The sequence below is a fragment of the Triticum aestivum genome, chromosome 2B (assembly GCF_018294505.1).
Source record: "Triticum aestivum cultivar Chinese Spring chromosome 2B, IWGSC CS RefSeq v2.1, whole genome shotgun sequence".
NCBI classification, from domain to species: Eukaryota; Viridiplantae; Streptophyta; class Magnoliopsida; order Poales; family Poaceae; genus Triticum; species Triticum aestivum.
The window spans coordinates 790,635,504-790,655,019 of record NC_057798.1 but is presented as its reverse complement, the minus strand read 5'-3'; the positions used below and the strand labels follow the sequence as shown (position 1 = coordinate 790,655,019).

Here is a 19,516-nt window from a genome sequence, read left to right as displayed (position 1 = left end):
CTCCGGCGCGGTCGTGGTTAATAATGGAGGAGCGCTACCCCATTGACCCTACCCACATGTGCAGGTCCCCATCTCTTTGCTGCGCTTGCTTTTCCCACGAGCGCAGCAGCAGCAGCAGAAAAGGCCAAGTCCACACTCCCGCACCCATCACTCCCCTGCTTGCTTCCCTCCTCCGCTCTGCTTCTTGCTCTCCAATCTCCACCCCCCCACGCCCCGCCAGCAGATCACCGCCCCAAATCCATCCACCCGCCGCAAAGCCACCGCCGCGCGCGTGCACGCTCGTCGGAGCACAAGGAGGCGGAATGGGCGGCCCGCTGGGCGCCATCATCGGCCGCTACCCCTCGGCCGCCGCCGCCGGCGGCCCCGGGGGAGACGACGCCGACCACCCGGGCGGCGGCGGCGGCACGGCCAGCCTGGGCATTATCCGGCACGACCGGCGGTGCCGCGACCTGGCCTTCCTCGTCCTCTTCGCCGCCTTCTGGGTCGCCATGATCGTCAACTCCAGCTTCGCCTTCAACCAGGGCAACCCGCTCAGGTCCGTCCGTCCGACCCCTTGCTCGCTCCAGATTCATCGCCTCTTGCCTCTCCTCCGCGCAGATCTCCATCCGCACCGCGCATTCCCAACTGCCCCTCAACCCAACCTTATTTTATTTTATTTTTTGTGTGACAAATCAAGGGGGAGGGGAAAGAAACGCTCGTTCGCTCGCTCCTGTTGCTTTCGGCGACTATCTGCTCCAGGATTTACCACTACTAGTACTGATTACTGAATGAATTGATGAATGGGTCTCGCTGACTGTGAAACGCTTTGCTCCCTCCCTCCTGTTGCTTTCGGTGATGGCTAGCAGCTGCTCTAGGATTTACTACTCCTGGTACTACTGACTGATTGAATGAATGAGTCTTGCTTGGTGTGAAACTGGAACTAGCAGCTCCGAGGAGGGCTGCTATGGCCATGTTGCTGCTGCTGCTAGTGCCAACGCGAGGAATCTGGTTCTTGCTAGGGTCTCCCACCCGATTTTTTTTAGGATAAATAAACCAGAAAAGATGGAAGCCGCCTTTGCTTTCCAGACTTTGGTGCTTACAGACAGACAGTAGAGCTGTGTGGTGGCCCTGGGAATTGTATCCCCTCCCTAAAACCCTCTTCAAAGGCTTTTTTTGCTCTGCTCTCGGTGCTCAGTGGCCTGAAAGCAGATGACACTTTCTCTGCCCCGCGCCCTTCACATATATATGCTCTTGCTAACCACATGCGCAATGTACCACTGCCTTTTGGGGTGGAATTTATTCAGTCATGTAAAACTTTTTGAGCATCATTATTGCAATTTGTACATACCTGTCGTTTTACTACTAGTACTACTACCGTTCTGCAATTACTTGAAGCATGTACATGGGGTTTTGTTGGTCATCCGATCATTTCGGCGAGTTATTTTTTAAGTGCTACAGTTTTACCTTTTGCTTTCTTTCTGCAATTGTTCGCTGATGCTGATATCCCTGTAGTTGCTCTTGACTACCATATATCTAGGTTAGTTTACAAGACTTGGCCGGAAGCACATTTCTCTGTTAAATAGGAGTAGCATTTTGTCAACCAGGAATGCTCTTGCTATTTAGCAACCTCATCATGTAGGCCAGTATTAGAATGACATCTTGTTCTTGGTCGTGCAGGCTGACATACGAGCTGGACTACAAAGGGAACGTCTGTGGCGACAGGCACGGCGACCCGGACGTGCACGAGCTCGAGGTCAGGTACTGGTTGGACCCCAACCAGGTGTACCAAAGTGGAGTCAAGGGCAGCAAGGCTAACCTGGCCGACGCCAAGGCCATCTGCCTCATGGAGTGCCCCACTCCGGCACCGGATGGGCTAAACTTTGTCTGTGATTACCCGGAAGGGGATGTCAGGCTCTCGGTTGATGATTGGATCAATAGGGACTATAACTACTTCGACGTTCTAACACCTGATATGAGGAACAGCTCCCTTCAGCTTCAGGGTCCGTGCTACCCTGTCATATTCCCTAGCGTAAACGGTAAGCCGGTAATCTTCACTCTCAGCCATTTCATGACACCTTTGTGTAAGCATGGAGTAACAGTACAGCTCAAGTTAGTCAACTAGTACAATGAGATGACTAATTCAGAATATTCTTATTCTTTCAGTCTATTGGAGCTGCCAATATATTGCCCGGGCATCCAATGTTTCTTTGACGCACTGGCAACAGATGGGTGGTGTAAACATTGAACAAAATATGCTTATAGATAAAACAATCCACAAGGCCATCGACTCCAGATCTGCAGTCCTCAAGGTTATTAAACTTCCAGGGGCTGAACTACTCTCTATTCTTTGTTATCTGCTTAATACTGAAATTAAGTGACAAACTGTCCTCAGAACTCCCACAGTTTATCCTGAATGTGCATTAAACTGCAACTGTAATTTTATTCTTCACTAAAAAGAATTTGCCTGCAGTGTGATTGTCCTGATAGCAGTTAGTACTTGATAGTGGCTATTTAGACCGAGTCTCCACAACATCGTCACTGATTTTGTTCTATTTTTAAAATAATTTCCTGATGCAACTGATATGTGGAGCATCTGAGACCCAGTACGTAGATATTAATTGCATTTCTTCTATTTGCAGAGATATGTTGCGGACATTGGGAAGTCTTGGCCTGTGCTAATCGTGTGTGGTGCACTCCTTCCTCTTTTCTTGTCAGTGATCTGGTTGCTCATGATCCGTTATTTTGTTGCTGCAATGACATGGATAACAGTAGTGCTCTTCAATGCCCTTATAGTATCTGTTACGATGTTTTGTTACATCAAAGGTACATATATCACTAGTGCCATTTGCCATGTTATGTCCGAGGCATGTGACATTATTCCTAACTGGCTACGTTATACATTCAGCTGGCTGGCTCGGAAATGACCCCTTAACGGTTGTTATTGGTGAAAGTGATCCATATGTTCACATTAGTGGGCGGGTAAGTGCTCTCAATCGAGCCAACTTTTTACAAGGTCAAGCTGCTTGTTATCTGATCATTTACCTTCTTACCAGGAAATAAGCCACCTTCATGTTGCCACAGTGCTGATGACAGTAATAATGATCATTGCTTTTCTGTCCTCAATAGCTATTGTCCGGCGTATACTGATAGCCACACCTGTCCTGAAGGTAAGGAGCTCACTGGATATGTAAGCTTGATTGGACAATGGCTCTGTTACAAAAGCACAATTCATCAATGCCACCTCTATTGTGATATACTTAATAATTTCTGTGCATTAACGTCAAAAAATTATTTCCAGGTTGCTGCAAAGGTCATTGGTGAAGTTCAGGCACTGATAGTTTTCCCAATTGTGCCGTACTTTATCCTCGCTATCTTTTATATGTTCTGGTTTTCTGCCACACTCCACCTCTTCAGCTCTGGTCAAGTTGTCCGCAATGACTGCAGCACAGATTGTTGCTCCTATGATCTGAAGTTGGGCAAAGTGAACTGTGACAACTGTTGTGGGTACAGCATCCACTACACCCCTCATATCGGCATTGCCATTCTTTTCCACTTGTTTGGATGCTACTGGGCTACACAATTCTTCATGGCATGCTCTGCAACTGTGGTTGCTGGATCAGTTGCTTCCTACTACTGGGCCCGTGGCGAAATATCTGTAAGTACAGCACAAAAGAGTCAGAACTTTAACTACTTTTACTAAATGGGTGCTCATTAATTCACTCCATACTTTTGCATTCGCCATTTACTGACAATTCAAGCTATTCTGGTGCAGCATGATATACCGTTTTTCAGCGTCGTCTCCTCGCTCAAGCGGCTGATGCGTTACAACCTTGGATCTGCTGCCATAGGATCGCTTGTTGTGTCTGCTGTTGAGTGGGTGCGGTTTATACTAGAATGCCTTCGCCGCAAGCTGAAGCTGGTCGGTTCTGCTGGGGAGAGCTGCTTTGGGAAAGTGTCATCGTCCTCGTCTCAGTGCTGCCGGGGCTGCATCGACTGGACCCTCATGTCTGTAAATCGAAATGCCTACATAATGGTAAGCACGAACATATTTGTTTTACTGATTGTTAACTGAACTCCTATGGTGTGTACCATTTTGGGGCTCTTCATCCCCCACATTTGACCTGATAGTTAGTTCTGAACTCCTTTTTGTCTGTCTATCATTTTTTGAGCTGCAACTTTTGAACTGACAAGGCTTCTCTTTGCTGTTTTGCAGATTGCCATCACGGGGAAAGGGTTCTTCAAAGCTTCGGTGCTCGCGACCGGCCTCATAATGAACAACATACTGCGCATCGGGAAGGTGAACGTGATCGGGGACGTGATCCTGTTCCTGGGGAAGCTGTGCGTGAGCCTCTTCTGCGCGCTCTTCGCGTTCCTCATGCTGGACACCCACAAGTACAAGTCGGCGCACAACAAGATATCGTCGCCGCTGGTACCCGTGCTGGTGAGTGTACATCTTGGACCCGGCATTATGTTTTGTTTCCATCACTAAGACTTGTGGTGGTGGTGGTGTATATAGGTGACGTGGGGCTTGGGGTACACGGTGGCGAAGCTGTTCTTCGCGGTGGTGGAGATGTCCATCGACACCATCATCCTGTCCTTCTGCCAGGACGCGGAGGAGCACCAGGGGACGGCGCAGTACGCGCCGCCGCTCCTCATGGAGACGCTGGACGAGCAGGGCGAGCTGCAGAGACTCACTCAGGGGCCCTGAATCTCTCTCTCCCCCTCATTTCTTCTTCTTAGAGCTAGAGGTAGACTGGTGGTGATTTAGTAAGTAGAAGCCTGATGGATCGAGAATTCTGTCCAAGTGATGATCTTGGCTGGCTGCCTCCTGTACGTGTTGTTCAGCTTCAGCTTCAGCTCCCGGTATGGACGTGTCTGATGTGTCGCCCCTGATTGGCAGAAGTGTTGCGTACGAGCACGATGATGTACTTCGCTGATGCGATGTTTGACGAAGGTTGGAAATTAGTTGCTTGAATTTGGTGGTGGTATGCAATGTGTCGCGGACTGGTGCTGCCGCCGCTGTGCTTGGTTCCGTATTATATGACATAATGGAGCATGAGATTCAGCCAGAATCTTTTTGATATTGATTTTTCAACAACTTTCTTTCTAGGACCCCTTGTGAGCTCATCTCCAATGGGTTAGCCTCAGGGCGCCCTCAAACATGGACCCTCAAACCGTCCATCCAACATGATCGGCCCCTTAAATCATCTGTAGCTGTTTAGATGTGTTTTGCCGTCCAACACGGTCCTTAAACTGCCGGCAAACATCCAGACACGTTTCGGCATCAAAATGTAAGTGCATTGTTTGAGCATATTTTGTTATTTGTCTTTTTTTTGTACAGAGCTCCCCGAATGTTAGTAGACCACCAAACTTTACAAGTGACCATAACATTTGTTGATCATCATTCCCACAAGGTTTTAGAATTTTTTGAAATGTTTTACTATGTTTTCTTTCGTGGGTGCACTAAGCTAGGGTTCAGCCACTACTTTCCCAACTCTTAATTCTATAAGGAGCTTCGCCCGAGGCCTGTCAGCGCTGCTCTTCCTGGCCAAGTTCCTAGCGCTCGGGCGATTCATCTTCCACCTTGCCCTACTCCTCCTTGAGTTGCGCGCACACTATGGCCCCGTCATCTCTAGCCACCCCTACTTCCACCCGCCCCCACCTTCTACATCTCTCCGGCTCGCGCCCACGCCGTCCTCGTCACCTACGGGGGCTATGTCCAGGCCTCAACACCGTCCTGAGGGAGCTCGTCATGGGGCTCCACAAGCTCTACGACCGCCCAAGGTGGAACGCGGCAGCGGCGGCGGCCTATGGCGGAGCTGGTCGTGGGACTCGGCATCGACGATGCCCCGAGGCAGAGCTGGTCGTGGGACTCGGCAACAGCGACGACCCGAGGCAGAGCTGGTCGTGGGATGCAGCGGCGGCGGCGGCGGCCCGAGGCGGAGGTGGTCGTGGGAAGCGGCAACAGCGGCGAATTTGGGAGCGAGGGGAGCAACGGGATTTTACTCTGCCGTCCTGTGTCTTATTCAACTGCAATGATGCTTTGAAGGCTGAAATTCATGCGTTAACGCAAGGCATGGAATTAGCAATACAACATTCCAAAGGACCAGTGATTGTGCAATCAGATTCCTCGGAGGCACTGGCTACTTTGTCCGGAGAGGGTTTGGTACGATCAGCTTATGGCCATCTTATGAACCGCTTATAAAAATTTGGTATGACCGGAGACTGTTTGCTTCCTAAAATTTCTTTGCCTCCTAAAAAGTATTCAGTCGTGAGGATTATTTTTGTTTGATTCGTACGCTGTTTTCAACCATGGTGATCCTTGCTTACAAAAACTTCAGTTTGGTTTATTTTTTGTTTCGACTGTCCTTGCAGTTCCAAAAAAACTTCTGTTTCAAAAATATGTTCCATGCGACCAGAGGATTATTTTAAGTGCTTGCTCCAACAAAATTAAAATTTATTTCCATCAAACATTACTAAATTAGAACTTGCTTCAGAAGAAAATACAATTTGCTTCAAAGGAATTCTGAATTTGCTTCCATAGAAGTTGCTTCGAACAACATGAACGGATTATATGCTTTTGTCGTCTCGACACAATACAAGTCACAACCGAGAGAGGTCGTGCATCCTTCCACGTCCAGATTGTCTAAGCATTTTTGATGCACGTCCAGATTGTCTAAGCATTTTTCACTCTCTTCCATACTGATTGGTGGTCCAACTTGACTTTGATGACAAAAGGAAGAGTAGGACCATCAAATTCAAAAACTGTTCATGATTTTATGAATGTTTGAAAATCTGTAAAAATGTTCATGAATTTTAAAAATGTCCACGGTTTCAGATATGTCGTGAGTTTAACAACATGTCCATGATTTTAAAAAATGGTTCATGATTTCACGAAAATGAGAGTGATGATGTATCTTGGTGATACATACTAGGGACGACCACGAACGATCACTTTCTTGTCAATATAGTATGTATATGTCCACAACAATACATATTTAATTGATCGAAAAGACAATATCAAGTTTCCAAATAAACACAACAATAGCTTCAGACAAAAAAAAAAACACATGTGTTCCAAACAAACCAATCAAATGTACAATACTTGTCCGGCAAACAAAGCAAAGGTTCGACAACATATGTTTACGAAGGATGTTCCTTCATAGAGACGGATATCCCAATCTGAGATCACTGCGGCCTGGTCACCGATGTACCAGAATATACCAGGTAAACTAGAGGGCAGCACAGCAGCAACTCCAGGACCTCGTGACGGCACCGTGTTTATTCTTGTATACACATACAATACCAGCATCAGCCTGCTTTCACTTGGACGTAGCTCCTCGCAGGCTCGGCACATAAGCTAGGAAAGGGTGGATTTCATAATTAGAAACAAGCAGTCATAACCCAAAGATCAGCAGAATCCCCTGCGGATAGATCACTTTTCACTAGCTGGATGAGCTTAAGGAAGCTTCGCCGCCCGAGTCACTCTCGTCCTGCATGCGCTTCATCTCGTACGCCCACTCCAGCCCAGAGCAGTAGTGGAGGGGTGGGTTGAACCTGTGGTCGTTCAGGTCAGGGGGCAGGAATGCGCCGTTCTCGACAAGGAACCTGACCACCCTCTTGTTTCTTTCCTTGGCAGCAATGTGCAGGGGAGTCCCTGGATTAAGACAAAATAAGTTTAGGACTCTCCAAAGGTCAAGTAGGTTCAATTGAGTAGATACTAGTAATAAACGCATTTTAGTAATAGATAAGCTAGGAAGCAGGAAAACAGCACTGCAGGAGGTTCAACCCAAATACTAATACATGAAGCCACGCACACCGTTCACATACTTTAAAAACAGGGCAAGATTACACTATACACATCAGCTACAGGTAAACCACACCTACATACCTAGTAATAGAACATGGGAGATCTCGTGTAATGAAAACAAGCTATGTTTGGATGTCAATTAAGCAGATGCATCGTTATTAACACCAGCGAAGGGGAGCCTTGGCGCAGTGGTAAAGCTGCTGCCTTGTGACCATGAGGTCACGGGTTCAAGTCCTGGAAACAGCCTCTTGCAGAAATGTAGGGAAAGGCTGCGTACAATAGACCCAAAGTGGTCGGACCCTTCCCCAGACCCTGCGCAAGCGGGAGCTACATGCACTGGGGCTGCCCCCCCCCCCCCCCCCCCCCCCCCCCCCCCCCCCCCTTATCGTTATTAACACCAGCAACCCAAAACAATATATATAACCTAGATATAAGCTAGTACATAGCATAAAACTGCAATGCACAGCATTCAGTGTACATAATACTATATGAAGCAACGCACACCATTCAGCTGCTTTAAAACAGAGCAAGATTAGATCTGCAGGTCCAATATAAGTAAACATCATCTACATACCTAGTCATGTAACAGAGAAAAAGAATGGAAACAAATTATGCTGGATGTACTAACTTCCACAGCTTGGCCATATATGTATAGACAATTAAGAGTGGCATCCCCAGATAATACATATAGAATAACAAAAATAATTAAAAACAATAACATTTAGAAAGGCAGAACTGATGTAAGAACAATCAACAATAAAAATAATGACACTGGCAATACAGGCAATGACTAAAAAAACAAGTGAACTTACAGCCGCAAGCTCCTTTTGTTCGGGCATCAATATTTGCACCGCGCTCCAATAGTTCATCCATGATTTTCACATGCCCGCCCTGAGCAGCAAGGTGCAGCGGAGTAGCGCCAGGAGACTTTGGTCCCCATGTGGGTGCATTGACATTCATGCCTTCATTCAGGAGACGTCTCACCTAAGGAGAATCAGAAAAAATGACGGTTTTAGATTTTTCACAAGGATGATTAGTAACTAAATAAGATAACAATCTCTAGTTAAAAAGTTGTATGGGATTAATTAGTCACCAAGCCAATGGGTTAAGAATACACAAAACTACATTTTTGCTATACAACAGAATCTGGCCTAAAACATGCATTCATTCTTGCAGATTTGGTTTAAGGTGATCCCATGAATAACAGGCCGCTGAAAAGAATTGATGTGACACAGAATATAACTTAGAATGATTGGTACTTATAACCAGTCCTAGATGAACACATAGAAAAGAACATCAGAGACCTGCAAATGAGAATCAGGGTAATCAGCACATCTAACTAGTTACTAGCCTCAGATATATGCTGCAAATCCCAGGACATTTGTCCAAAGCTGGATGCAATTTTTAAACATATACAAGCCCTGAAGAACATAAGAGAGTGTTTCTTTATTTGGCTTAATCAGCTAATTAGGCAGAGCACTTGCCAAACAAACTTTGCTTAAATTGGCTACACAAGGCAACAACATAGTACAAGAGTTTGGTTGTTTCCCCTAATTGGTCACATATACAAGATTTGAAACAATCAGCATATCTAACTAGTTACTAGCCTGACATACATGTTCCAAATTCCAGGACATTTTGGCAGAACTGGATGCAAAGTTTGGACATCAAAGAGTGTTCCTTTATTTGTCTTAATCAGCTAAATTGGGCAGGGCAAATGGCAAACAATCATGTCCACACAAGGTGACAGCATGATAACAGAGTTTTGGTCGTTTCTCCTAATTGGTCAGATGTGTACTCAAGTTGCAATCTGTTTCAAAGGATGCCAAAGTAGGTACTTATAACTGAACTGGTCAGGGCACATGCCAAACCAAACTTGCTTCAGTATCCACTCAAGGTGACACAACATGGTACCACACTTTTTGGGTGTCTTGTCCCTCCTAATCGGTCACATGTGCAAGTCCTAAAAGGGCGACAAATCCATTCGTGCGCTTGATTGACAGAACATACGCTTGCCTAAACATTCCTAGTTGACCGGTTTTGTGGCAGCAAGAATATTCCATAAGGAGAGGCAGGGAGCAGCATATACCTCCTTGAGGTTGCCCTTGCGGGCGGCGACGTGGAGCTGGCTCCAGCCGCGGTCGTCGGCGTCGTCCGAGTCGCTGCGGGTACGCGCCCGGGTCATGCTGAGCGAGCTGCGGAGCTGCACCATGGCCCCCTTGCCTAATCTCGCAAGCAGATCCAAACGAAGCCGACCAAGCAAGCAGAGAGAGGAGCAATCCAATCCAATCCAATCCAATCAAGAACGAGAAGGGGGGGAGAAGCAAATCGGGTCCGGAGAAAAGCAAATCAGAAATTGAGCAGAGGGGATGAGGGAGGGGGGGAATAGGGATTAGCGGGAGTAGTTGCCCATGCCGAAGGGGGCAAACGGATTGAGGCCGGGGCCGAGCGCGCGGAGGTTCTTGTGGAGCATCGGCGACGAGGAGGAGGAGGAGGAGGAAGACGGCGGTGACGGGCGGCGGCGCACCATAGTATGGCTTCTTTTGGTGGCTGGATCCGGGGACAGATGAGATCAGAGGAAGGTGTCGAAGGAGTTGGGGATCATATCTTCCGTCCGGAAATCAATCAAAAACCACGAATTTGGTCGGAGGCGGGGAAGGCGACGGCGGAGGGGATGGGGATGAGGATGAGCAGACCCTAGAAATCGAAAAAGAATCCAATTTTGGCTTCTGACTACAGCCCCACCGCACCCTCCTGCCTGCACTATATATTTCCGCCAACGCAGCGGCCGGGCCGTTGCTGCGTGGCCCGAGGCCATGCACCAGGTTAAAGGCCCATATCCTTTTTTTTTTCATGTTTACACAACTAGGCATGTATAATCTTTGGAATTTCTTGAGTCTAACTTTTTTCTTCCCAATCCTTGAAACTTGTAAGGGTGGTTTGATGTGAATCCTCGACATCCAAACCCTGGAATCGGGATAAGAAACTCATAAATGATTCTATCATTAGCATCCCACATACGGATGTATATAGATGCATTATTTTAGAGCGTAGATTCATTCATTTTGCTCCGTATGTAGTTTGTCATGAAATTTTTCCAAAGACTTATATTTAGGAACGGAGGAAGTACATGATACTAGTATATGATACCCTCAATTATGAGTAGCCTAAACATCCAGCAAACAGCTCGAACAACGTCCAAACTGAAAAACGCCATTCAATTAGACCCTCTAAAGTCAGCCCAAACATTTGGTCGGCGGATATGGGAATGTCCGAACGCGCCCACAAGTTGGATCCCATAGCCCGGACTCGAAAGAGCAAACCATAGAAATCCAAATCGAATCCTATTTTACCTCTCTCGGCTTTGCTTCTCTCACATCCCCACTGTAACCTCCTCCCGTATATATTTTCGCTCCTGATGGGCCCTGAAGCACACTACGACTCGTGAGGGGCCAGCCCGAATCGACACAGGGTGCAAGAGTCGAGTCCGGGTAACCCGCTATAGCCCCACGTGCTTTTTTGGCGTAGTAATACGTGTCTCATTCATATCATAAAAATTAAAATACAAGTCACGTAATGACCGACATGACAAAACTAAAAAGATAGCAGAATATTTCTGAGCTTGACAGTTGTTAGGCTCTTTTCCCCCAAAGTGGGGTCTAGCAGGGAGCTCCTAACCTATGCATGATGCTTTGGGGAGGGGAGCAAACGCACAGGTCAATGTGCGCTCTCCCAACGATTCGACTGGCCCATTACTTCATCTACTCGTTTTATCTTGTACCTTTGCATGACGGCTCATTTGAGAAAGAAGTTGCACAAACTGATGGCTGTTTCTACGCAACGTTTGGAAAAATAAAGAAGGTCGTTCATGAATTCAAAAAGATTCACAAATTTGAAAAATGTTTGGCACACTCAAAAAATTGATGGCGAATTAAAAAATAAATGTTGTTCCGAAAATGTTCAAGAACTGTAACAAAGTTCATGCATTCAAAATATGTTTGTGCTTTTGAAAAATAGTATTGAATTCAATAGCTTGTTCACAAATTCCACAAAACTTTGAAAATTCATAAAAAAGTTTATAAATTCAAAATATATAGGATAATTGATTTTATGAGATTTCGAAAAAAGTTAACAAAGTTAACAAATTTGAAAAATGCTCATCAATATGAAAAAAAGACTGTCTATTAAAACATAATTTTAAATTTTAAAAAATTGGTAATGAATTGAAAATATGCTTGCAAATTCATAGAGAAATCACGAATGAAATAAAATGGCAACCTAAAAAATGGTTTGCAAAATCAAAATATCTTCATTAATTCAAAAACATTTGCCATTTCAAAAATGCTCAAGAATTGAAAAAAAGTATTCATGAATTTGAATAATATGGAGTGTAATGAAAAAGGAAAATGATAAAGAAAGAAAGAAAACAAAAAACCAGAGAAAACCGACAAAAAAGATTTGAAACAAAACAAAGAAACATAAAAATAAACTAGTTTTGGTGTGGTTTCTGAAACATTCCAAAACAAGGTGGAAAAAATACGGAAACGGTGGAGTTGGTGAAGGAAATATGCCCTAGAGGCAATAATAAAGTTATTATTTTATATTTCCTTATTTCATGATAAATGTTTATTATTCATGCTAGAATTTTATTAACCGGAAACTTCATACATGTGTGGATACATAGACAAAATACCGTGTCCCTGGTAAGCCTCTACTAGACTAGCTTGTTGACCAAAGATGGTTAAGTTTCCTAACCATAGACATGTGTTGTCATTTGATAAACGAGATCACATCATTAGGAGAATGGTGTGATGGACAAGACCCATTCGTTAGATTAGCATTATGGTCGTACAGTTTTATTGATATTGCTTTCTTCATGTCAAATACATATTCCTTCGACTATGAGATTATGCAACTCCAAGATACCGGAGGAATACCTTGTGTGCTATCAAAAGTCACAACTTAACTGGGTGACTATAGAGATGCTCTACAGGTATCTCCGAAGGTGTTTGCTGGGTTGGCATAGATCAACATTAGGATTTGTCACTCCAAGTATCGAAGAGATATCTCTGGGCCCTCTCGGTAATACACATCATAAGAAGCCTTGCAAGCAAAGTGACTACTGAGTTAGTTGCAGGATGATGTATTACGAAACATGTAAAGAGACTTGCCAGAAACGAGATTGAACTAGGTATGAAGATACCGACGATTGAATCTCGGGCAAGTAACATACCGATGACAAAGGGAATAACGTATGTTGTCATAACGGTTCGACCGATAAAGATCTTCGTAGAATATGTGGGAGCCAATATGAGCATCTAGGTTCCACTATTGGTTATTGACCGGAGAGGTGTCTCGGTCATGTCTACATAGTTCTCGAACCCGTAGGGTCCGCACACTTAACGTTCGTTGACGATATAGTATTATATGAGTTCTGTGATTTGGTGACCGAATGTTGTTCGGAGTCCCAGATGAGATCACGGACATGACGAGGAGTATCGAAATGGTCGAGAGGTAAAGATTGATATATAGGACGATAGTATTCGGACACCGGAAGTGTTTCGGGAAGTACCGGGTACTGATCGGGTCACCGGAAGGGGTCCCGGGCACCCCCGGTAAAAGATATGGGCCAAGAAGGGAAACACACCAACCACAAAGGGGCTGGTGCCCCCCCATATGAGCTGGCCTAATTGGAGAAGGAAAGGGGAAGGAAGAAAGGGAAAAGGAAATAAGTTTCCCCCTTCCCCCTCTTCCCTTCCTATTCCGAATAGGAATAGGAAAGGGGAAGGTGGCCGAATTGGGAGAGGACCCCAAGTAGGATTCCTCCTACTTGGGGTGCCGCATGGCTGCCACCCTCTCCCTCCAACCTATATATATGTGGGGGTGCCCCTAGAACACACAAAATCAATTGTTAGCCGTGTGCGGCGCCCCTCTTGATACGTCTCCAACGTATATATAATTTTTTATTGTTCCATGCTATTATATTATCTGTTTTGGATGTTTTATATGCATTTATATGCTATTTTATATTACTCTTGGGACTAACCTATTAACCTAGAGTCCAGTGCCAGTTCCTATTTTTTCCTTGCTTTTGAGTTTCGCAAAAAAGGAATACCAAACGGAATGAAACCTCCGCGATGATTTTTCTTGGACCAGAAGACAACCAGGAGACTTGGAGATGAAGTCGGAGGAGCCATGAGGAGGCCACAAGGACGGAGGGCGCGCCCAGGGGGGTAGCACGCGCCCCCTACCCTTGTGGGCCCCCCCTTAACCCTCCTGACCTAATTCTTTTGCCTATATTTTCCCATATATCACCAAACCACCAGAAGCATCCACGAAAACACTTCTCCACCGCCACAACCTTCTGTACCCGTGAGATCCCATCTAGGGACCTTTTCCGGTGCCCTGCCGAAGGGGATTCGATCACGGAGGGCTTATACATCAACTCTATTTTCCTTCTGATGAAGCGTGAGTAGTTTACCACAGACCTACGGGTCCATAGCTAGTAGCTAGATGGCTTCTTCTCTCTCTTTGATTCTCAATACCATGTTCTCCTCGATGTTCTTGGAGATCTATTCGATGTAATACTTTTTTGCGGTGTGTTTGCCGAGAACCGGTGAATTGTGGATTTATGATCAGCTTATCTATGAATAGTATTTGAATCTTCTCTGAATTCTTACATGCATGATTTGATATCTTTGTAGTTCTCTTCGAACTATCGGTTTGGTTTGGCCAACTAGATTGGTTTTTCTTGCAATAGAAGAAGCGCTTAGCTTTGGGTTCAATCTTGCGGTGTCCTTTCCCAGTGACATTAGGGGCAGCAAGGCACGTATTGTATTGTTTCCATCGAGGATAAAAAGATGGGTTTTGATCATATTTCTTGAGTTAATTACTCTACATCATGTCATCTTACTTAACGTGTTACTCTGTTCTTCATGAACTTAATACTCTAGATGCAGACAGGAGTCGGTCGATGTGTGGAGTAATAGTAGTAGATGCAGAATCGTTTCGGTCTACTTGACATGGACGTGATGCCTATATTCATGATCATTGCCTTAGATATCGTCATAACTTTGTGCTTTTCTATCAATTGCTCAGCAGTTATTTGTTCACCCACCATATTATTTGCTATCTTGAGAGAAGCCTCTAGTGAAACCTATGCCCCCAGGTCTATTTTCCATCATATTAGTTTTCAATCTACTATTTTCCAATCTTTTACTTTCTGATCTATAAACCAAAAATACCAAAAATATTTACTTTATCATTTATCTATCTATGTCAGATCTCACTTCTGTAAGTAACCGTGAAGGGATTGACAACCCCTTCATCGCGTTGGGTGCAAGTTGTTTGATTGTTTGTGCAGGTATTCAGTGATTTGTGTGTTGTCTCCTACTGGATTGATACCTTGGTTCTCAAACTGAGGGAAATACTTATCTCTACTTTGTTGCATCACCCTTTCCTCTTCAGGGCAAAAACCAACACAAGCTCAAGAAGTAGCACCCCTCCACAGTTTACACCCCCGGTCATATTCTCGCGGTGCTTAAGCGAAGCCCTGCGCGGATCACATCACCATCACCGTCACCACACCGTCGTGCTGATGGAACTCATCTACTTCCTCGACACCTTGCTGGATCAAGAGGACAAGGAACATCATTGATGTCTACTACACAACCTTCTTCTTGTAGACGTTGTTGGGCCTCCAAGTGCAGAGGTTTGTAGGACAATAGCAATTTTCCCTCAAGTGGATGACCTAAGGTTTATCAATCCGTGGGAGGCGTAGGATGAAGATGGTCTCTCTCAAACAACCCTGCAACCAAATAACAAAGAATCTCTTGTGTCCCCAACACACCCAATACAATGATAAGTTGTATAGGTGCACTAGTTCGGCGAAGAGATGGTGATACAAGTGCAATATTGATGGTAGATATAGGTTTTTGTAATCTGAAATTATAAAAACAGCAAGGTAACTAATGATAAAAGTGAGCACAAACGGTATTGCAATGCTAGGAAACAAGGCCTAAGGTTCATAATTTCACTAGTGCAAGTTCTCTCAACAATAATAACATAACAGGATCATATAACTATCCCTCAACATGTAACAAAGAGTCATTCCAAAGTCACTAATAGCAGAGAACAAATGGAGAGATTATGGTAGGGTACGAAACCACCTCAAAGTTATCCCTTCTGATCGATCTATTCAAGAGTCCGTAGTAAAATAACACGGAGCTATTCTTTCCATTCGATCTATCATAGAGTTCGTACTAGAATAACACCTTAAGACACAAATCAACCAAAACCCTAATGTCACCTAGATACTCCAATGTCACCTCAAGTATCTGTGGGTATGATTATACGATATGCATAACACAATCTCAGATTCATCTATTCAACCAACACAAAGAACTTCAAAGAGTGCCCCAAAGTTTCTAGCGGAGAGTTAAGACGAAAACGTGTACCAACCCCTATGCATAAGTTCACAAGGTCACTGAACCCGCAAGTTGATCACCAAAACATACATCAAGTAGATCACGTGAATATCCCATTGTCACCACAGATAAGCACATGCAAGACATACATCAAGTGTTCTCAAATCCTTCAAGACTCAATCCAATAAGATAACTTCAAAGGGAAAACTCAATCCATTACAAGAGAGTAGAGGGGGAGAAACATCATAAGATCCAACTATAATAGCAAAGCTCGCGATACATCAAGATCTGACAAATCAAGAACACGAGAGAGAGAGAGATTAAACACATAGCTACTGGTACATACCCTCAGCCCCGAGGGTGAACTACTCCCTCCTCTTCATGGAGAGCGTCGGGATGATGAAGATGGCCACCGGTGAGGGATCCCCCCTTTGGCAGGGTGCCAGAACAGGGTCTCGATTGGTTTTTGGTGGCTACAGAGGCTTGCGGCAGCGGAACTCCTGATCTAGGTTATTTTTTGGAGGTTTCAGTATTTATAGGAATTTTTGGCATAGGTCTCATGTCAGGGGGGTTTCCGGGCTGTCCACAAGGCAGGGGGCGCGCCCCCACCCTGGTGGGCAGCCCGTGACTCTTCTGGCCCAACTCTTGCACTCCAGGGGCTTCTTTTGGTCCATAAAAATTCGTCAAAAATTGGCACGTCAATTGGACCCCGTTTGGTATTCCTTTTTTGTAAAACTCAAAAACAAGGAGAAAAATGAAACTGGCACTAGGCTCTAGGTTAATAGGTTAGTCCCAAAAATCATATAAATGCATATAAAACATCCTAGATGGATAATATAATAGCATGAATACTTTATAAATTATAGATCCGTTGGAGACGTATCAGCATCCCCAAGCTTAATTCTTGCTCGTCCTCAAGTAGGTAAATGATAAAAGAAAAAATAATTTATGAAGTGTGAATGCTAGCAGGCGCACAAGTTTGATCAATGATAATTTCAGTCACCTTTTCTAGCATCAATATATGTCATAACAGTAGTTCATCTCATAAAAATTTTCATGATCAAGTAACAAGCTATTCACATGTTAAAGTATAGATCCTAAACTTTCTTGAAAACTAGCAAACTACTTTCTCAGTCATCAAACAATTGCAATTCATCTTATTTTCAGGAAGGGTCTATGTCAGAGCTTTGATTTAGCAAACTCCACATACTCAACTATCATTTAATCTTTCACAATTGCTAACACTCATGTGATATTTATGGGTTCAAAGTTTTTAATCAAACACAGAGAAAGATAGGGGCTTATAGTTTCGCCTCCCAACCTTTTACCTCAAGGGTAATGTCAACAATAATAATTTATGAACGCCTACATCCAAGTGGATATATATATATCCGTATCACTCCAACACAAAGTGCTTGCAAAAGGAAAAAGTGTAAAAAGGAAAGGTGATGATCACCATGACTCTTGTACAAGGGTAGAAGATAATAGTAAAAGATAGGCCCTTCGCAGAGGGAAGCAGAGGTTGTCATGCGCTTTTTATGGTTGGATGCACAAAATCTTAATGCAAAAGAACGTCACTTTATATTGCCGCTTGTGATAAAGACTTTTATTATGCAGTCCGTCGCTTTTATTTCTTCCCTATCACAAGTTCGTATAAAGCTTATTTTCTTTGCACTAATAGATCATACATATTTAGAGAGCAATTTTTATTGCATGCACCGATGACAACTTACTTAGAGGATGTTACTCAATCCATAGGTAGGTATGGTGGACTCTCATGGCAAAACTGGTTTAAGGGATGTTTGGAAGCACAAGTAATATTTCTACTTGGTGCAAAGAATTTGGCTAGCATGAGAGGGAAACGAAAGCTCAACATGTTGGATGATCCAAGACAATATTTTTCAGATATAGGAAAACATAACCCATTACGTTGTCTTCCTTGTCCAACATCAACCTTTTAGCATGTTATATTTTAATGAGTGCTCACAATTACAAAATATGTCCAAGATAGTGTATTTATATGTGAAATCTCTCTTCCTTCAATATTCTTTCATGAATTGTTCAAGTGACTAATACAGTGTTTGCCAACATTCAATAAATTTACCATCTCTACTTCTTGTATGTGAAGTCATTACTCCCCATGGGATAAGCATATGTAACATATATAATTTCAGATTTATGACATTCAACTCATTTAACCATTTACTCATAGGATATAAGTGAAGCACACGAGTAAATGACAAACTACTCCAAAAAGATATAAGTGAAGATCAATGAGTAGTCAAACAATTATTTAACTATGTGAAGACTCTCTCTCATTTAAGAATTTCAGATCTAATGTATTTTATTCAAGCAGCAAGCAAAACAAAACAAAATGACATTTCAAGGATAACACGACTCATGTGAAGAAGCAAGAACTTAGGTTCAACCGATACTAACCGATAATTGTTGAAGAAGAAAGGTGGGATGCCTACCGGGGCATCCCCAAGCTTGGATGCTTGAGACTTCTTGAAGTATTATCTTGGGGTGCCTTGGGCATCCCCAAGCTTGAGCTTTTGTGTCTCCTTAATTCCTTTTATATCTCGGTTTCCTAAATCTCGAAAGCTTCATCCACGCCAAACTCAATAAGAACTCGTGAGATAAGTTAGTATAAAACAATGCAATAACCTTATCATTTTCTACTGTAACAAATCACTACAATTATTATTCAACATTGCATACTAAATGTATCTATATATTTAATACTCCTATCCTCAAATAGAATACTTAAACAAGCAAACATATGCAAACAATGCAAACATAACAGCAATCTGCCAAAGCAGTATAGTCTGTAAAGAATGCAAGATTCATCATACTTCCCTAAATCCAAAAATTATGCGAAAACTACTACACTGTATAAGATTTATCAGAGCTCAATATGCAAAAAGTTTCAACATTATATCATTCTCTGACTTTTCTAGGGAATTTTTGCAACAGCGGTAAACTTTCTGTTTTGAAACAGCAACATGTATACTTGCAAAATAAGCATGGTAAAGGCTATCCTTGACATTTTTATTGAAAATAAAGATGCAAAACATTATTCTAAATAACATCAAGCAAATACTAACAAAAGAAAATGATGCTCCAAGCAAAACACATATCATGTGGTGAATAAAAATATAGCTCCAAGTAAAGTTACCGATGAACGAAGACGAAAGAGGGGATGCCATCCGGGGAATCCCCAAGCTTAGGCTCTTGGTTGTCCTTGAATATTACCTTGGGGTGCCTTGGGCATCCCCAAACTTAGGCTCTTACCACTCCT

At 43.7% G+C, this 19,516-nt stretch overlaps 2 protein-coding genes across 2 annotated transcripts; one reads left to right on the top strand and one right to left on the bottom strand.

The window, feature by feature from the left end:
- Positions 1-8: 8 nt before the first annotated feature.
- Positions 9-4,954, top strand: LOC123047450 (choline transporter protein 1). The gene is made up of 10 exons (XM_044471005.1): positions 9-535; positions 1,657-2,015; positions 2,143-2,288; positions 2,619-2,802; positions 2,885-2,958; positions 3,033-3,146; positions 3,278-3,634; positions 3,752-4,012; positions 4,193-4,420; positions 4,496-4,954. Exons 1-10 carry the CDS (start codon positions 24-26, stop codon positions 4,685-4,687), a joined length of 2,427 nt encoding a protein of 808 aa, XP_044326940.1. The 5' UTR covers positions 9-23; the 3' UTR covers positions 4,688-4,954.
- A 2,074-nt stretch (positions 4,955-7,028) lies between these two features.
- Positions 7,029-10,536, bottom strand: LOC123047449 (phytochrome-interacting ankyrin-repeat protein 2). The gene is made up of 3 exons (XM_044471004.1): positions 9,879-10,536; positions 8,602-8,773; positions 7,029-7,636 (listed from the first exon to the last, which is right to left on the bottom strand). The coding sequence occupies exons 1-3, from the start codon at positions 9,999-10,001 to the stop codon at positions 7,425-7,427; spliced, it is 507 nt and encodes a 168-aa protein (XP_044326939.1). The 5' UTR covers positions 10,002-10,536; the 3' UTR covers positions 7,029-7,424.
- Between the last annotated feature and the right edge of the window lie 8,980 nt (positions 10,537-19,516).

Excerpts from the sequence above, each read along its gene's own strand:
- LOC123047450 (XM_044471005.1), top strand. The coding sequence starts at position 24 with ATGGAGGAGCGCTACCCCATTGACCCTACCCACATGTGCAGGTCCCCA. Across the intron at positions 2,803-2,884 it reads GATGTTTTGTTACATCAAAG|CTGGCTGGCTCGGAAATGAC; the intron begins GTACATATATCA and ends TTATACATTCAG. Across the intron at positions 3,635-3,751 it reads GGGCCCGTGGCGAAATATCT|CATGATATACCGTTTTTCAG; the intron begins GTAAGTACAGCA and ends ATTCTGGTGCAG.
- LOC123047449 (XM_044471004.1), bottom strand. The coding sequence starts at position 10,001 with ATGGTGCAGCTCCGCAGCTCGCTCAGCATGACCCGGGCGCGTACCCGC. Across the intron at positions 8,774-9,878 it reads GCAAGGGCAACCTCAAGGAG|GTGAGACGTCTCCTGAATGA; the intron begins GTATATGCTGCT and ends GATTCTCCTTAG. Across the intron at positions 7,637-8,601 it reads AACAAAAGGAGCTTGCGGCT|GGACTCCCCTGCACATTGCT; the intron begins GTAAGTTCACTT and ends GTCTTAATCCAG.